Source organism: Triturus cristatus, chromosome 3_1 (genome assembly GCF_964204655.1).
Source record: "Triturus cristatus chromosome 3_1, aTriCri1.1, whole genome shotgun sequence".
NCBI lineage: Eukaryota > Metazoa > Chordata > Amphibia > Caudata > Salamandridae > Triturus > Triturus cristatus.
Genome location: NC_140583.1, coordinates 368,100,177 through 368,120,084, shown reverse-complemented (window position 1 = coordinate 368,120,084; position 19,908 = coordinate 368,100,177). Strand labels below are relative to the sequence as shown.

Genomic DNA, 19,908 nt, shown 5'->3' with positions numbered 1-19,908 from the left:
AAGGAAGACTGTTGCCATCTGTTTTGGCCTGCTTAGAATGGCCAGAAAAGTGCTTCCTCTCCAAGCTAAGAAAGTCCTAGTCCAATCTCTGATACTCTCAAGGATAGACTATGGAAATGCACTTTACTTGGGGGGGCCCCGATTGCAGTAACCATCACACTGCAAACGGTCCAAAACTGCGCGGCCAGACTACTGTTGGGAATACCAAATCGCGTCTCAGCCAAACCTGCTCTTCGCTCCCTTAACTGGCTGCCAGTGAAAGAAAGACTTTGCTTTAAAGCCCTCTGTGTCGTCCACGAGTCCCTGCAGGGGAAAGGGCCACCATTAATCTCAACCATGATCCGCCCCTACAAAGCGAGTAGGAAACTCCGCTCGGACAAACTCCACTTAGTTGAAGTCCCTAGAATTAAGAGGGCCAGAAGCGGTGGTCGTCTTTTTTTTCCCTCAATGCAGCCAAACTCTGGAACGCACTGCCGCTACATCTCCGCAGGGAATCCAGCCACCTAGTTTTCCGAAAACAACTGAAAACACTTTTGTTTCCCTAAATCTCCCCGTCTCTGATTACTAGTCATGCTAGGCACTGGGAGGCCTCCGGGTAGCCATGCGCTATACAAGTGTCCTATTCATTTCATTTTATCTCTTAGAAAAGCGGTGCCACTCTCCCTGTTCATTTTTTTTTTATGGCCTGACCAATGTTTTTCCTTCAGTTAATTTGATTGTTTGGAAGTTCACTGAAGGTATTTCACATATTTACTATAATGTTAGTCAGCAGAGCCTTATGAGGATTCTGTTCGGTCTATAGCGCCTGGACGCCTCAGGGCAGCTGCAGCGCTCTATAAATCACATTTTCATTTCATTTCATTTCAGAGCTTAGTTAAACCTTGCAAAATAAAGGGGGCATCTAAAGGCAACTTCCAATGTGGGTGTGAGAAATTGGGTTCTTGGTTGAGAGAGGTGGGAGCCTTATTCAGGCTACTGCCACAAAGCATGTCAAGTAATCCACAAGAGCCACTAAATTAACCAATGCTTAATCATCTGTTAGCTTGGCACAAAAGTAGTCAGGCGTAATTTAGAGGGAATGTGTTAGTATTTATCCAGCATATAAACAGAAATAAAGTTAAAACACAACACAAGAAAAATTCCAAACCAATATAAAATAGAGTAAATTTCAAAGGTAATAAAATGATACCAGAACAATATAAATCCAATCAATAGAACCGGAAATATGCAGTTTCAAAGTGTGACTCGCGGTCATCAGGTCATGCTAGACCAGGGTAAAGTAGCAATTTCAAGCTGACTGGAAACAGGGACCATGTTAGGACTCCTGAAAAAGCTACCTTTTCAAAGTCTGGCTTGAAGAGTTCTGTTCGCAGTGGAGGAGGTCGCGAGGAGCAGGGAAGGTGTCTTGGGTGGTCGTCGCTGTAGCACAGAGGGATGGCTGGGCAGCACAGGCTGTCAGCACTGTAGTACGAAAAGCTGGTCAGACTTCGCAGACAGTCAGTCGTTGGTCGAGCTTCTCTTTGGCGGTCATCACAGATTGTCATTGCTGTAGTAAGAAGTGCAGATCTCGTTTTCCCGGTCATCGTAGCCGAACGCTGTAGCATGATGAATCTGGTTCACTGGAGCTTTGTGTTGGTGGGCAACAGAGCCTTGGCGCAAGAGTCCCTGTTCATAGTTGCAGAGAGCCCAAAACATCAGGATTCCACCGTCCTTCACTGGATGAGCTCTACTGATGTTAGTCAAGGGTCCAGAACCTGGGGAGGCACCTCTTGGGGATCTGTAACTTACTCTAGCCGAAGACATTAGTACTCCTGCATGTCCAGGTAAGTCCAGTGCAGCAGGTTAGCTGAGCAGTTGCAGGTAGGCCTCTGGAGCTTGTTGTGTACCTCATACAGAAGGTCTGCCAACTGACCCTTGGAGTCATGCAAGTTACCCTAGGATGAAGGGAGCATGTCCATGCTTCCTTCTCAGAGAGTGAGGCTGTTGGAAAACGAGGCATTATTTGAGAGGCCTGAACAAACAATATGTCTACATTTGTCCTTCACTGGGAACCAAACACCCCATTGTAGTGCTTGACTCTCAGAGGGTAGTGTTGCAGAGCAGTCTAAGGCTTGCTCAAGGGAGGTGATGTGGGCTAGCTATCGTCAATTACAGATGCGCAGAAATAACACTCAATAATTGATTGTCCAGTCTGCACTTTGCTTTATAAAAAGGAAGAGTACATTTATTACACACCTACTACTCAATACTATGCATCAATTTACAAATATACATAAGCAGTTGGAAATACTTCTTGACATTGCACAACATCCCCACCCCTCCCGCAGGGGGGTCTAGTACCCCCACTCACATGTATGCACATCCTCTTGCCCCAAATGCAGTGGGTTGACTATAATTTGGAGCAAGGGTCCTTCCCTTTGGCACCATCCCAATGACGGCCCACCCCATTATCTCAACAAGCATTTATAATGGGAACACCTGCCATAGTGACACATAACCCTGACTGAGCATCTCATACTGGCCCTACAGTATACCCACTTAAATCACAGTGGCTGACAGTTGGGGTGTTCAACTATGCAGCAGCAAGAATACATGTCTAGGCATCACTTAGAATGACAGTACTTATCATATCTGGTAACAGGTATAATGCAAGTAAATCACAGCCCCTAAAAGGCATCAAATTTATAATCACAGAATTATACAATTACAACCAGGCACCCTGGCAGGAATGTCTAGCAACAAATTTCCAATTTACTTCGCATTTCACATATTAAATGTGACTACCACTCCCCATTAAGAACATCATGTAAATGCACCACTTGTGCACGTGCACCTCTTGACCTCTACGGGCTATCTCTCCATAGACATCCCAAGTTCAGCCCTTCACACATTGGTGCAGTCCCAAACACTTGCACCCAGCTGCAGAACCAAATTTCCAGCCCAAGGTCGGTTTTGAAGCATGGCTGAAACTTGAGGGGTTGTTTCCTGTAAGTCCCCAGAGACTTGGGGCAGGAAATTCCTCTTTTGTACCGGGAGAGTCTGAATTGCTCCCGCAGCTCCGCCTGCACCTTTTCACCCAAGTGGCGGTGACCACCTCCTCCTTGGGCAACCACGTGCCAAAACAAGCAGCTTTCCCTTGCCTTGTAAGGCATTATGGGGTGCCTCCATTCCCTTTGAGCATATTAGAGCAGCGGGGAGAGCCGTGCTGCCTCTGTGGCGGCCTCACGCCTCGTTCTGACTCCTGAGGGGCCCGGTCCCACTTGGGCTTCTCACCTTCAGGTAAGTGAGGGGGTAGCTCGGGGAGCCCACCCTCAGCTGCTCTGGCCGACTTCCCGACTGGCCAGCACCCCTGTGGCCCGAAGTTGTGGGTCCAATGCCCGTCGCACCATTTCCATCCCCTAACTCCGTTTTCGTCGCTCCCCGACTTTACTTCGGGGAGGGGGGGGGAGCAGGGTGGAGAGCCTGGGCCATGTGGCACCTTCACGGGGGTGCAACGGCACTCCCTGGCTTCACCTTCACCTGGGGGCAGCCCCAGGGACCTGACCCACCCCGGGGGCACATCCAAGACCAGCAGCAGAGCCTCGTGCGCTTCGTCGTCGTCTGTCTGATCAGAGGTCAAAGGTCGCCTACCTTCTTGGGGGGGGGGGGGGCATATCTCAGCCCCTGGGGGACAGATTTTCACAATCTTGGCCTCTTCTTGCTCCTGGTGGTCAGCCCTAGCGACCTAAAGCACTTTTCATCACCCTCCTTGCCTCCAAGAGGGTGATTCTGAAAGGAACTGTCTTCACTGGCTCCCTGCTCAGACTTCACCTGGCTCTCCTTCTGGGCCTCTCCTTGCAGAGAGGCCCAGGCTTCCTACGACAGTCGGGTGGTTCCTCCTTCCAACTGCCCATGGCGCCAGGCTCCACCACCAGTCATCCTCAGCAAGACCATACCCCAGAGAGAGCTCCTCTTCCTGTGCAAGACCTTTTAAAAGAAATTGGAGGGGGCTGGCAGGAAGGCACTTCTGCCCTATCCTGCAGTGACACATCACCTCTGTGCCCCTGCTTCCTCCTCCCTGCACAGGCCTCTGGGATACTTGAAGATAGCTTCATCCAGGAGTGCTTCTAAACTCTGATATAGTTGCGACCGCAAGATGTATGTGGAAAAAAGGCTCGAAGAAGATTGCCGAGCCGCTAGATACATAACCACATGCGAGAACGGCAAGTGCCTGGAGCCTGTCCGCACAATCGCCTGCATTCGACGCGATGGATTTGGCGTCATGAATCTTCTAGCCTGAATCGCCGTATTGCCGCTGACCGCTTAACAAATCAAGCGTTAATGGGTAGGATAGAATAAGTAATTATGTAACTATGTAAGTGAAAGTTTTTTAAACTTCCGCTCTCATATAGTTTTCTCATAGCTTTTTAGCCAGACTCTGATTCGATAACCTCGGGAGCTCCTCCGTGTGCTGGCTCTCAGAGACGGCGTCAATCCGCCATCTTGCGCCCCTCCCCCGGTTGCAACCTAATTCCTTTGTTCAGGGAAGGCTTCTATTACCTCAGTGAAATCTAGCTCTCTCTTCCTGTATTACAGACCATCACCCAGCAACGTTGGTCGTCTTTTGGGCTCTGATTGGAGCCTTTGCACATCTACACCTTGAACAGTCCAAACTAACTTGACATAGGATTGCCTGTTCCAGATACCATATACAAACCGAACACAAAAAACAAAGATTCGCTTCTCCCTGATTTAGAGAAGGCTTTGAATTGTGAGAGAGGGAGACCTTAGTAAAGCTCAGGATTCCCGCAATGAACCACCAAAGGAGGATACATGCTACTAACCCTAGGTCTAGTAACTTGCACATCATCTTGTCATCCGCACATTGTAACTTAGATTGAACAGATAGATGCATTGCCAGAGACAGTCCCTTTGCTGGGTTACTGTTTTCCCATCAGGACGGGGCCAAACCAGAATGCTGGACACACTTGTTGCTGTGAGCTGTAGAACAAAGGGAGCTGGACAACAATATGAGCAGAGGAGTTGCTCTGAAAAGTCGAAGATCTGCATGGATCTAGCTGACTGAAGATACTGCACAAGGTATACCTTAAGAAACCTACACTGCCCAAGAGCCACAATATTCATGTAGTCCTGCAGGTCTGGTAGCAAGACAAATGAGCAGTGCTGATATAATGAAGATGGAGAGACGCTTTTCTTCATCCACACTGGTGAGCCTGTTCTTTTTGCACCTCCACCTGGAAACCTTGTATCTGTCCTCTGACAGGCTCCAGGACCTTGGTGGTTCTGAACCTTCTCTTCTATGGGAGAACGGTTGGGGGTAGAGAAATGATTTGAAGGGGATATTTACCCATTTGGACAATTCCTGCTTTCTTGGTTATGAAACCATTTGAACCATCTCTACAGACTGGAGATCTTGGTTTCATATGTTTTGGGGGTACCAATGAAGCCTTTGGCGTCAGTGGGTGCCCTGATGCCTTAAATGTTTGGCTGTTTGATATATGTACCTGCAATTTAGTATACCCTGGGATGCTAACCCACTTTCCCATGGCTCCTGGTACAAATTGAGAGACAAATTGTAACTGTTTCTAAAACAATTTTGACAATGTCATGGTTGGGAAATGGTTACTGATCATAACAATTTCCTTTCCAATTGTCCCGCTAGTTTGTGGCCTTCCACAGCACAACATATATAGGCATCATATTTAAGAAATGTCTATTGTTCAGAACCAAAATATAAAAACGTCAATCCAAAAAACAGATAACAGAGGACTTGTCTGGTACACCACCTAACTCTTTGTTGTGAACCATACACCTTGGGGTGGCACACCCGCTTAGATCCACACAAAGTACCCTCTTTGAAAAGAACACGTAGCTTTTCTGACTTCAATGAGTTATGCTTAGTCAGATAAGGAGCGCTAGGAGACAGATAACCCTGTCCGTGTAACTCTCGTCTACAGGAGTATTGTATGTAGATGCAGAACCCTAGAAATAATAGGCACACGCAGTTGTTGATATTTTACAATATAATTATTTTTTAATTCATAAGTCTTGTGTATCAGAATGATGGTAAATAATATGCTAATCTCAGCATTCATAATATATATTTTAGTTGTACTATCTAAAGACTTTCTCCATCAAAATATTTTAATCGGAGAGGTACCTATACAGCACCCCTCTGAAAAATATATAGAGTACTGAAGTCAGGAAAATATCATCATTGATTTAAGATGAGGGATTAAAATGTGCAACTGCCTATCCCATTCCAAGGTGTTTTAATCAATCAATGTAACATACTTTTCAGATTACATTAGAATTTGGCTCGTTCAGTAATCTCATCCCCGTGACAGGTAAAATTATTGGTATTATAATTTTGAGTGAATTAATACTTGCAACACGTTTTATGAGGCTAACAAAAGTGGTCTTTCTAGTTGTCATTTTCTAACACATAAATGTATAAGGTGAAAGATCTTGGACTGCTATGAAAACCAAGGACAAACCCAAAGGAGATAGTGTACCTGGTGTACCTGTGAGAAGATAGTGTTTAAAAGTAGGATCATGGCACATCCTTTATGATTAAGGCCTTCAAAAATTTGCTGTTGAACGCTTTAACTTTTTGAGTTCCTTGTGACCTTGTCCATATCTGTGCCCTTAAATATTGTAGAAGGTTTACTTTAATAATTGACACATTTTTGTTGGTTTTTATTACTGTGTCAATTATGAAGCGTTTAGGAAGTAGGCATGAAGTGAGAGAGGAACCAGCAGAGAAAGAGAGACTCTCATGAGTAGTAGAATATAACTTTTTACATTCAGATCTCTAGGTATGAATATATACCAGCTAGCATTCCAAACTCTATTTCCTCTATCCTATTCAATTGCATTTGAGTGCCCTCATTACTCAATAAGAAAGAAAGAAAAATACTGTGTAGACAGTGAAGTATCATATTTCACAAAACAAATGTTATATTAGGATGTAAGATCCTAGCTAAGAAGCCTCTATCGTAAGAAATTGTGAAATTCTATGATAACTGGGGCTTAGATTTTTATGGATGGTAAACCAGCTGATTGCCTAAGTAAGACATGCGAAAAAGCAAAAATATATGTTTATTAAAATAGGATGGAGGATGTTTAGTGAGTCGGACATCAAGGCATATTGAGTGTATATATTCACTAACATACCAAGTGTGCTACAACTGGGAGAGGCAAAAGATCCACCCCTACCTACAAATTATTGGGAGAAGAACCAAATGCAACAAATTGGTTGGTCTACTCGGGATGGAGCGCCTACATATCCGTCACCAGACTGTGATGAAGCAAGTTAAATACTCAATAAAACTTTGGAACTAAAGCCCTCCTGCACTGACCAGGTGGGTTATTGGAGATTTCCAAAGACATGAAAAAGGACGACTGGACCTTATTCAAATGGATGTTAAACTTGATCTATAGAAGCGGTTTCCAAACGTGCTTCACAAATGATATTGAAATATACCCAGCTGTGACATTATGCGACTACAGAACTATTGAGAGGCTCTTCGCTGTCAGAAGGAATCCGTAATTGACACCATACATGCTGCAGTTGACTACTGACATCGTGAACCTTATTTAGATATTCTGCTCAATAGAACTGATAGATTTATTATTACACTGTCACGAGAAAGCCAGCCATTGCTTCAATTATGTTGAAAAAGCTCTAATTACCTTCAGGATGCTGACCTTCAGGATAGTGACTTCATCCAAAGGGGAACATATTGTGCATGTCCTATTCTTTTTTGAGTGACGGAAAGGGGTTAGTGTGACTTACTTCTAGTTACCACTCTAAAGACGGCGAAGATTACATATGTTAGAGATGTATTGAGTTTTATGTTGTGGCCACCAAGGACGGAGGTGCGCTCCTCAAGATGGCCTGACAAATTACAGTGTATTTAATTTTATTGTGATCATTTGAAAGATGCACATGACTAGAGGATTAAGTGAGTAAAAACGTATGTGATTTAAGTGTTTTTAAAGACCTGTCAACACTCATCCTTCACTAGCCTATATTAATTGCAGGAAGGTTTGAGGCGCTTTGTTTTTGCGTTCGTCCTGAAACCTATAATAGCTTTTGTATACATTATCATCACAGGGTTTCCCACAAAGTTAGGCTTTTTTGGTCCACTTTCCAAGGACACTGTAAACTCCACAAGAGAAGCAGTGATCGAAGTGGAAGCAAGTTATTTAAGGTTTCCTAATAACTATACATCTGAACTTTAAAATAGAGGCTTTCCTGCTGTATATTCTAACTGTTGGGCTTTACTGTGATTGGATGTTAGTGTGATAGATTCCAAAGAAATACTATAGACAGAGGTTTCTGTTAATAGGTTGGTAACAGGCAGCACAGGTTCATAGTAGCAGCTTTCCATGTGGGTTCCTAGAAGTCTGTTGGACAGGTTTCATTGAAGAGGTCTGTGGTGAACTGGCGTTGGAGGATGGAGCAACCGGATTAGAGGGCCCCAGCTTAGGAGCAGCCATGAAAGTATCATCATTCACACCTGACCGGACCTGTTTTATGCCGGAGATATAGATGGGTGTCTCCTGATATTTATTGGTTTTATCAACTGCAGACCATAGCAATTGTTGCAGGATGAGACGATAACAAATTACGATGGGTGTCTCCTGATGACCTGGACCACCTAAGCACGTTTACAGCGGGAGAGAGAAAAGTCGATATTTCATGGCTGCATATTACAGCTCAGTGAATTTGTGACCATGAACTATACCATGAAAACCAAAATGGTATCCATCTTTGAATAGTACTTTTGAACAAAGTAAAACTAAATCACAGCTGACTAGAAAGAAAGGGTATCAAGGGAATGTTTGAAACCATGGGGTTATTCCTCCCTAAATGGTTTTTGAGAACGTGCTTGGTGCATATATGGAATTCAGAATGGGTGAATGGACCCTGTTTGCATCCATCAACACTTTGAAGATTTATACTGCCACAGTGGTGTGTGCTGTGGAGACCAAGTTGGAGGACATGCAGAGACGATGGTGTCTTCTATGCAGACACTGAACAAGGTTGCTATGCACATTGCTTCCCTTGACAGGAGAAGTTTGTAGATGGATATTTCTTGACAGAACTGGGCAACTTTATAAATGTTGTCCTGGACAGTGTTCTAAAATTGGTTGTCAGAACTTTGCAACTTTATAAATGTTGTTCTGGACAGTGTTATAAAATTGTTTGCTAGGGTGAAAACCTCCGACAGCTTTTGAAGAGGTACCCAAACTGCAGATTCAAGAGGGTCCAGAAGGAACTCCCTGCACGGGGGGAGGATATGGCTTAACGCCTAGGGCGGTCGACCTCGAAGCTGGGGAACCGGATTCGAGTCTCGGCAGGGACGCTCAACATCCTGTGATTCTGGGAAAATCACTTAATCTCCCCTTGCCAAACGAAAAATGAATGTGTCCGTCTGTAACACAACTGGTGCTTATGTAAAGGGCTTTGATACCTTTGGTTCTAGTTCGCGCTACATAAAACTCTCCCCAAACCAGTTGGCAAAATAGAGGGGTTGGTTTGTAGTTTCATCAGTGACAGTGCTGATTCTACATTTAGAAAAATTCCAGTACCCTTCTATTTCAGAGGTGACTTGGAGGAAGGAGGTCCGGCTCCTCTTGTTTGCTGATATGTTGAGCTCTGAAACTGACTCTCTGTGTGTGAAGAGTGTGGTGCACATCCTAGCAAAACACACAGTGTATCCCTAAAGTAAAAACAAGCCAGATGTTCCTGGCAAAAGTATGTTTTTGGCTCACACTGAAGGTCTGTCCTTACGAATCCTGTTTGTGAGCCGGGCCAGGAGCAGCTGCTAATGTTCCCGATTGGTAGAGGGGACTTTCCAGGGTATGTTTGGGATGGGGTGGGAAAGGCATTGACTCCCATAAGGGAATGAACACCACATGATTATCTTTGTAGCTTAGCTCCCTCTTGCTCACCATCTACCGTCTCAGGTCTGTCTAGACCTCGGTGGATTATGGCTCTTAATGTGTTTGACCCCCCAGTCATTTCTTATTTTAAAATGTTAATTTTTAGGTCTGTGATATGACAAATGTAGAGCGTAATTTTATTTACTACACAACGCTACTGTGTGCCTGTAATAACGTTTTAAACAGTTGCTTTCACCCCAGTGAATTTAGGGATCCAGCACATTACAAAAAATGCATTGGGTGGCATTTGAAAACCATATGGAGCTCCTATTCTTCCCCATTTACTGCGTCCAAAGCGCCCCTCTGTGTCACCCTAGGCACTGGTAGAATTTTTTTTTATTACAGTCTTTTAATTCCTTGAAGAATTATACTGGGTGCTTTCTCCCTACTTGTATGGAAAATGGGTGTGCATGAAAGCCCGGCCACCTAGAAGAAAGTACTGTATTGCCATTTCTGATCTTGCTATGTAAAAATATTTTATTATCTGCTGTATAAGGTTTCTGGAAGTACGTGTTAGCTGTACTGTCTGTATTTTGTGATGCACGTTAGAGCACCGTGTTCGGAAATTTATGATTTGATGTCCATTTTCGAGAAAAATGTAATGCCTACATAGTTGTTACATGTAGCTTTGTACCTGTGCAGTAGACCGGTTTCTGTATTGATTGGCTTATTTTTGTATTTTTTCTTTGAAAAAGATCCAAGGTATCTGGTTCTCTTCTGTATTTTATTAATTGATTTGATTTTGTATTCTAAATGCCAGTTTCCTTGTTTTATGGATTATTATATACGAAATAGGCAAACCTGCTGCTAATATGTCTTTGCAAGAGGATGTACGTGCAGAAACTGTCATATATACTTCGATCTTGAGCACGTGTCCATAAAGGTGTGTATTTTACAGCCATGTTCACTGTCCGCTTTCGCTGAACTTCCTTGAGTGCCCTCCAGACTTGACCGAACATGATGGTTACATCGATGAGGCAGATCTATTTTACATGAGCCCGCTGGCCTGGCTCAATGCGGAGTTTTTCAATGAAACGCTATTGCCGTCGCACCTGATTTTCTTCAGTGTACTGGAAAAGGTAAGGGAATGTTTACAATTCTTTATATGCACCATGGTCCTTTGGCATTAGTAATACTCACATATGGTACAGGTGACCTTAAAGTCTTCAGAACACTAGCACTTTATTCATGAAGGTGTGTGCCTCGATTCACAAGGCTCTTTCTATGAGTAGAAGTGTCTTATTCCAAAGTAGGGTTGATATTAGTCTTCCTGCAGTCAAGTAAACAAACCTGTGAATTGGGCCCTGTGCGGTTTACTTCCATCCCGTGTAGTCTGTTTGATGTTGAAACGCAACAATAATTCCTCCTCTACAGATGATGTTGGTGCTCAGGTGCAAGGAGTAGTTGCTTTTCTTAGCTGATCATGGTTTTTGAGTTGCAGTAAACTACCAGCCCGCAGAAGGGGGGTGGGGTGGAGCGTATTGACGGAAGGACGCATATTCTATCGGTTTTCTATTCCAGCTGGACAACTATGTGCAGAATTAACAGCTGGAGCTGCTGGAGCTCCATTTTAAGTGGGCTTTGGCAGAGTGACGTAGTAGACTGATTCAAAGAAAAATGTCATTCTATGCTCTGATCCTTTTACCACTGTGTTGCTGTCAGTTTATTCCTACAATTTTAAACTGAAGGACACAAGGATATGAGAGATAATCTGATTTAAATAAAAAGGTGAACAGCGTGTTGCAGGTGGCTTGCACCAGTGGCGGTGCGTCCATTGGGGGCGTTGGGACGTTGCCCCACTAAGCTGGAACAGCCCCAACGCCCCCAATGGACGCAAACTCCTGCAAGGGCATTTACGTTCCAATCCAGCCTGAAAGTCCTTTTCAGTTTCACTGAGTGCGCGTCGCAGTCTGTGGGTGTGTGTGGGGGCGGGGCTGCCGCTGACGTGGAAATAGCGGCGCGCAGCAGTCCAGCAGACAGCAGTGCGCAATGCGCATGTCAAGTTTTGGGCTCTATTCTGGAATCCTGGCCCGAACATGCGCACGTGTGTGTGTGGCACTTAGAAACTTTGACTACTACAGTGGTGACTGGGACCCGAGGGTGCGTCTCATAACGCAGCCCCCCGGGTCTCATTATGGGCAGGGACTAACCCTGCTCTTAAGCCAATCCTGGCGCTGCTGGCACAGTGGCGCTGGTAATGCAGCGCCAGGGTTGGCTGAGTCTATTCACCGCGGTCCGCGCAGCGCAGCAGTCGAGTGAGTCATCGTGCGCCGTACGTAGGGTATGGCCAATCACACTGCGGCAATGTGAAGCCATCCAGTAGTGATTGGCCATTTCAGTCTCTCTCTACGCTGTCGGCGCACCACGTCACCGCGTCACTGCCTGATGCCTGCCACACGACACACACGAGACGACACACACGAGGTGCGAGGAGTCACGGTCAGAGAGAGTCACGAGTCGGAGCGAGCACGACGAGCAGACGAGAGACAGTGCAGCAGCCAGCAGCGAGTTTTGACTCTAGTATGTATCACTCACTATAATGTGGAGGCTTAAGCTTTTGTATTTTGTAATGTGTATGTACACTGTACAGTACACCGTCACCGAGCCCTTCGACTGAGGCCCAGTCCCTTACACATAAGAACCCCTCTCTCTCCTCACTTGCACTTACCCAGCACTCTAGCCAGCCGGCGGTCCATGCGCTGGCCTAAAAATGCTTTCTTCATACACCGGACTGCCCCAGCCGCTCCCGTCACAGCACGAAGATCCCTCCTTGCACCCAGGTTCGACTGTACAGTTCCAAGACAATTCCCCTCCTCACCCCGGCCCCCACCTCCACTCTTCAACTTATTCTCAATTAGGATCCAGGAATGTGCTCTTAAAAGTGCAGTCCACACCCTAGCAACAGGCAAAATAACAGCACCCTCGGTGAGCCCAGGCCAGGCAGGGCCAGTCCCTGCTCTGAGGTGCCGCCGGTAGGAGGTATCGACCAACTCATAGGCACGAGGGCTCCCATTTGGGGTATTTTTGCTTCATTCTGTTATCTTACACACTAGTCCCAATTTAAATTGAAAAAATACACACAAAAGTAGTTATCTACAAGTGTTTCTATCCTCCAAAATACCTCTACAGAAAAATCTGACACTATCTTTTTCGGGCTGAAAATGCAATTTTTTTAAATGATTAGTTACTTTCCATCCTAAATATCAGAGCTTCCTTTCCATTTCTATACCCTTCCGTCATTTTGACAGAATGAAATAAATCTGACTAACATAAAACCCTGCCCCCGGGCTCTGGGACAAGAGAACTGGGGTGTACGACTGCGACTCACCCTTTGGGGCAGACCTAGGGCAGATGGAGGGGTGGATGAGGCCCCCTTCCCGCCTCCAGTGGTGGTCGGACAGGGGCCTTATTGTGTGGCACAAGGCTTATTAGGAAGAAGTGCGCTGCTAGCTGGAGGAGTACAGACGGCACAGCGAGAGAGCATAACATCACACAATACACACTAAGTAGTATAACAGAAAGCTAATAAAATACGAGGAATGCTCCCAATCCTGCTGTCAAGTACGAAGCGAGGGGATGCGCCCAAGAGAAGGGGAGAGCAAACAGAGACAGATGGAGGGAAAGGGCGCAGAAAAAGACGTGGGAGGAAGAGTGTAATGAACCGCAAGAGGGAGAGAAGAGAACGGGGAAGGCAAAGGGGAGACAGGAAGTGAAAACAATAGTGACAACAGAGAAAAAGGGGACAACGGAGTAGAGATAAAAAAGGATGTAGAAAGGAGTGGTGAAGCGGGGGGGCAAAAGAAGAGACAGGGGAGAGAAACAAGCGTATGAAGTGCAAAGGTGAGAGACTACAAGACAGAGAGGGGTGAGATGGGGTAGGACAAGGTCAATAAGATGAAGAGGAAGGAAGAAAGCCATTACGAGGGAGTAGAATGAGGAGCACGCGAGAGGAAGAGAGAAGAGATGCGAAGAGAGGGAAATGTTGTTATAGATGTAAATGCAGAGATGAGAGGAAGTGTGAACGAGCGAGGAAGGAAAGGGGCAAGGAATAAAATAAACAGAGAAGGAGGGGAGACAAGAAAATGGAAATACGATGGAACGGAGGGAAACTGGAAAGGAAGGGAGTAAGAAAATAAGACAAGAAAGGAGAAGGGCAGAGAGAAGCAAACAAAGATCAGAGGAAGGGCTCAAAGAAAGTAAAGTAAAAAGTGGACAGGGGGAGCTTGATGGCGAGAAAGCTGGAAATTTGCTTGAAAATGCACCATTTTTCCACTCTTTTTTCAAAATTTTCTCGGGGGGAGAACCCCCCTTAGGTTGTTCGGGCTCGCGCTCTACGCACTCGCTATGCTGAAGTATGAGAAACATTTTACGCCTCACCACTTTCAAATGTCACCGTCCGCCACTGGCTTACACCACTCTGAAAGTGTTTCAGTACACAGTAAGGATGGTGGTTACGAACGCTAATGCATTGAAATGACTGTCTGCCGAATTCAGACGTCCCTCTATCTGAATCAACACAGTCATCACATTTGCAAAAGCCACAGAGGTTTCTAAGAGACGTCTAATGTGAAAACAGAACAGATCAGCATGGCACACAGACAACACTCCCGCATGCTGCACACCCAGAGCACAGAAGTCCCACACTAGAGCATCGCAAATGCCCATGCAGGAAAAGTGGACGGAGTACCAGACACATCATAGCTCCAGATTATGCTGGTAACACCTGAGAGGGGTTGTGCTTCACATATACAGCTTGTTGTGTGATTGCGGCAGCAGTTGTGATCCTGGACCTTGTTTCCAGCTTATGTACCATGAAGTGGTCTACCTATACGAGGACACGTCAAGAAAGGAATTCAATCCCTCCACACAATGCACAGCCCGCTGCCTTGAAACATGACTCTCACCCTGTTGACAGGTCCTGGGGTCTTCTTATGGGCCACTCCTCATTTCATAATAAAATGTACATAAAACACAGAGAACTGCTCACATACAACAAACTGGAACCCAGGGAACTGATAAGGAAAGAGAGCATTGGAGTGACTTGCGAAAGATCCACTAACAACACTCGCTCACGGAGGAAACAGTGATGCTTCTGTTGTTACTCTGTATGGGCCTCTCATGATCACACCTCTGCCCTTCCGAAAGATGGGTATTGGCTCTTCCCTTGATACTTTTTTTTTCTTCTTTGGCAAGGGCAACATCATATCTACTTCAAAAGGCTAAATGCAATTGCTGTTCTCCACGGTAGTGGCGATTTCCAGGGCACTGCATGCTTCCTCTGTCCAGGACTCACAGAGAGCTACACTGGATTCTACACATGAGAAAATACAGCCATTGGTTCCGAAGCAGGAGCTATGGATACCAGTCGGTCAGAAGTGAGATACGAATTAGGCCATTTAGAACACAGTTGGCCATCTTCCACAGCATACGAACTATGACCGAGAACTTAACGATTCGGAAGAGTGTGTTTCCACAGCACATGATTTTTTCCAAGACATGATCGATCTGTAGTAAACTTATCTACATGGAAGATGGATCATATTTTTAATGTACGCTTTTATAGCATACTGGAGGGATTCCAAAAAGACATTGTAAAGAGTTACTTATCCACGCTACTGCGGAAGATTCTAAGATTGAATCCACACTGCCATGTATCCACATTGCCATGGAACATGACAAAGAATGACTCTCACATCCCATAACTGCATCCTTTTTGAGGCATGAACAAGCACAACAGGTTCTCCGGGCCGCCCACAGGATGTGGGAATGGTCCATTCAGCTTAGATGGTCATACTGTAAACCGCTCAGCAGAAATCATCATGATAATGAAAGCTTTCAAGGCGGTGAGTCCGATACGCCACAAATGGGTCATTAAATGTAGCCTCCTTTAACCATCCATGATGTGGATCACTGTAGTTGCTAAGTCATGGGAATATTGAGAACAAGAGGACCTGACAAGGTTCTAATACTGTCACAAATCGACTTGCATGGAACTCTCTCGGCAATTGCCCAGCAAAAAGAGAGCATTCTCCACCAGAATACATAGCTTGCCTGTATAATCAACACATGGGTAGAATATTAAAAGGATGTTTGGATACAATAGTAAGTAAGTAATTCTTTATTGCTCAGTTAATTAATACCATCAGCTACATGAGCTTATACATATAAACAATCTTAAAATACAATTTTATCTAGTACAACCCTTTTTATAAATGAATTTGATTAAAATTGCTTTAAAACATTAGAAGCTTTTCATGAGGCTAAAAAGTGCATTCTAAAAATTAGGCATCATTAGCCCTTTCCATAAACTAAGATAAGAATGACTCGTTATGTGGCCCAAAGTGTCTATATTCAAATCCATGCGGCTGCAGGATCTTGGAGCAATTTTGAACAGCACCGTCAGGTAGGCGTGACAAAAGATGGACCGTTGGTTGCAAACAGCTTCTGCGGTTTTGTAACGTTGTGGCCGATCCTTATTGACAGAAGTGTATATGCTTGTTTGAAGAAAAAAAAAAGAGGCATTTGATATTTTGTAATTGAGATGGGCGCAGCCAGACTGTCTAGGCGCGCAGCTTGTATTATTTAATGAGGAATGCCGTTTTCTTAAGCCCCCTTTGTGCCAGCGTAAAAGTTAGAAGAGTCCGAAGTTTTTTTTTTTTTGCATATGCAAGGTTTTAACGTTGAGGTGGTTGTTCCATATAAGTTTGTTTCATCCGATCTCTCCCTTCTGGAGTTCTGCTTTTTTCCGCTTTTTCCAGAAATTTGACAAGATGGCTTGCTAATTGGATGTTTTTGCCATCAAAGCATGCTTTGACCGCCTGCCGGCATGTTCTTAGTCCCAATTTCTTTAGGGTTGGTTTTAAATGATATCTGCGCTCCTTTTCCAGTCCTTTGCAAATGCATATTAGGTGAAGGATATCCTCTTTTGGGTCCCCACATAAACGTCAATTTGTTATCTTTTGGGGCCGTTTCCACAGGGGAGATGGTATTGTGATGGAAGAATACTCAGCCGTAATCATATAAACTTCTCCTTTGTGGTTCGTGTGTAACCGACTCCTAGGTAGCTTTGACAGGAGCTGCTGGTATAGTTGACGGTCCAGCTGTGAGCCCTGTTGGCTAGTGTTGCTTTGTCCTCTACTAGCGAAAAAATCCTTACAGATTTATTTACTAGTTGTTTGAACGTATTATGAGATCCAATGCTCTTCCTGGCATCTTGTAGTTCCAAGGAGTCTGTTGAATGCTTTAAATAGTTTGCAGCTGCACTCTTATTTTTCCTTTCAAATTCCTTCCAGAGATGGTGATCCAAGCTTGAGAGTTAGGCTCCCTGTATTTTATGCCAACTTTTGGCATAGGCGCCCATTCTTTCTATTCTTTAATTCCTCAGGCAAAATTCAATCCTTATTTGTGCCTGTGAGGTATACTTAGGCAGGTTGAATATCATTCGCATTGCCCTGGCTGTTGTGTTATCCAATATCTGTGCGTCCTTCCCCCGGAGGCATTCGCTTCCGTAGGTGATGGCCAGTATTAGTTTTGCTTGGATCACTTGTAGTAGTGGGGTAAAGCTACGGCCAGCTGCTTTCGTTTTAAGATTCCTCAGTGCGACCGATATTGTGAATCCTCTCCTTATTATTGCTTCTTTCTGTGGTTGAAATGTCCCTTTTCGGTCAACAATTACACCCAGATATTTGTATTCATCCACAGTTTCCAATGTTAGTCCTCCCATTTGCCAGCAAAACTTGGGTGTAGATGGCTTCGCGTTTATTCTCATGGCTTTTGTTTTTGAAAGGTTTATGCTGAGGCCGTTCGTTGCCGAATAATTATATGTTGTGTCAATTAGGTGTTGTAGCCCTATCGGCATGCAGCTAATAACCACAATATTGTCTGCGTACATCAAGTTCGAAAGATTTAGTCCTCCTAGGTTCAGGGCATGAGGGTTACTTTCGTCTAGCTTCAATGAGAGATCCGACATAAAGTTTGTTGAAAAGGGTCGGAGCTAGCACGCACCCTTGTTTAAGACCCTTGGTCGTCTGTATTTTCCTTGACAGGCAGTCGCCTGATCCCAACTTAATTTGTACCCACGTGTCCATATGTTGTAACATCAACTGTGATAGTAGGGTTGATGGTATTTTTCTGTTGGCCAGCTTCTCCCATAATAGATTTCTGTTGATGTTATCGAAAGCTGAAGTGAAATCGATAAAACATACATAAAGAGGCAGGTTGGCGAGTTTGACAGCATCAATTAGGAGTGTTAAAGCCAGAATATTTGTTGTTGTTCCCACTTTTTTCCGAAAGCCTGTCTGGGTGATGGGAATCACAGCGTTTTCGTTCGCCCATTCCGTGAGCTCCTCTAGTAAGAGGCCGGCATAATATTTGGCCTCATTGTCGATTAAGGCAACAAGTCTGTAGTTTTTTGGGTCGTTTATGCTGCCTTTCTTGTGGATTGGAGCTATTATTGAGCCTTTCCATGAGTCAGGGATTATTTCAGTTTCAGAAATCTGTTTATCCAGTGGTGATAACGCCGCTGCCCAGTATTCCGTGTTTCGTTTGTACAAAATGCGAGGGGATTCAGTTGGGGCCCGGCGCCCCCTCTGTCTTTCCTTTTACTATTCTACTTATGATTTGTTTTTCTGTGAAAGCCAATGTAGTTGTCTCCGTTAGTAGTGCACAATCTAGGATTTTACTATCGGGTTCTGATAGCCTCATTATGGTGTTCTTTGGTGCTGTGTTAAAGTGAAGCAAAAGGTAATCGGACCAAGCTTCTTCAGTAAGGTGAGAATTAATGCTGGGTCTTCTTGGGTTCTGGATGTTGTTCACCATTTTCCAGAATCTTCCGTTGGTGTTATTTCCTTTTGCGTCGTGTAGCAACTTAGCCCATAGCTCTTCCTCTGCTTTCCTTTTTAAGTGCCAAATTAGTTTCTTTTTGATGGTTTTTTGTTTTTGCAGTTCCTTTTGCGCAGCATTGTCCGGACCATCTCGGTGTAGTTGCCGCAGTAATTTGTTAATATTTCTCTTAAGGTACTTTAGGTTGGTGTTTTGTTTTATTAACTTATCGTGACCTTCCATGGTATGAGGAGACTTTATGGGGCTTTTTTGGTTTTGGTCTTCCATTATTATGTGGACCTTTTTTTTCCTTGTTTGTGCAGTCCCATGGCTGCTAGTGAATAGCTCTCATCGGCTTAAGTTGTCTATCTGAGTCGCAGTGCTTTTTTCCCACAGTTTTTTCGCTTCCTTCTCGAAGCCTTCCAAGTTATTTGTATTACATTTTTATTTTTTTGTGTGACCGAAAGTGAAGATCCCACGTTTACTGCTGGCAAAGTTACCGCTACCCCGTAGATGTTGAGGGTGATCTCTTGCGGTAAGTGGTCACTGGCTGACATTGTTTCTATTCAGAAATAATACAATAGGATTGCATTGAGTGGTTGAGGATCTGGTAAAAGACCTTGATAAGTCCAAGTCACCTCTGAAGCAGACGGTGGTTGATTCTCCCTCACCAGGCGACTGAATTCTATGCCGGACAGCACATCTCTGCTTCTGTCCTCCCCCCCCCCACTCCTCGTACTTTGTAGTCCCTCTCCAGCTGATTATAGGAGTTGAGGCACCCCTATCCCTAAATTTAGCACTGACTTCTGGAACCCCCAATATGGTCAGACCTATGATTCCCATACACACCACATTTTATTGATCCTATGAGCTTTTCTGATCCCTTCCTTTCACCCTTCCACCCCTTTATCATAAATCAAGAAAAACACCAACATACTATCTGCCTATGATTGGCCAGCATACAAGAGTGCTTGGAGAAGTAACTTGACAATTAAAGGTAAAGCCAAACCCCAAATGTGTTTTCTACTATATTGTTCTCCTTCCTCCCTGGCAGCTACACATTTTCACAACCATCCCTGTATCAACCTTGCAGTACACCCGCCCCCTCCTCTGATTTCTCTTTCCTTTGAATTT

The 19,908-nt window shown here is 44.6% G+C and overlaps 1 protein-coding gene across 1 annotated transcript in view; it reads left to right on the top strand.

The window, feature by feature from the left end:
* PIGB (phosphatidylinositol glycan anchor biosynthesis class B) overlaps positions 1 to 19,908 on the top strand; it is a 225,461-nt gene that overhangs the window by 150,304 nt on the left and 55,249 nt on the right. The window contains exon 11 of the mRNA XM_085644142.1: positions 10,853 to 11,033. Coding sequence (XP_085500268.1) covers positions 10,853 to 11,033 — 181 coding nt within the window. The remainder of the gene's footprint in view (positions 1 to 10,852; positions 11,034 to 19,908) is intronic.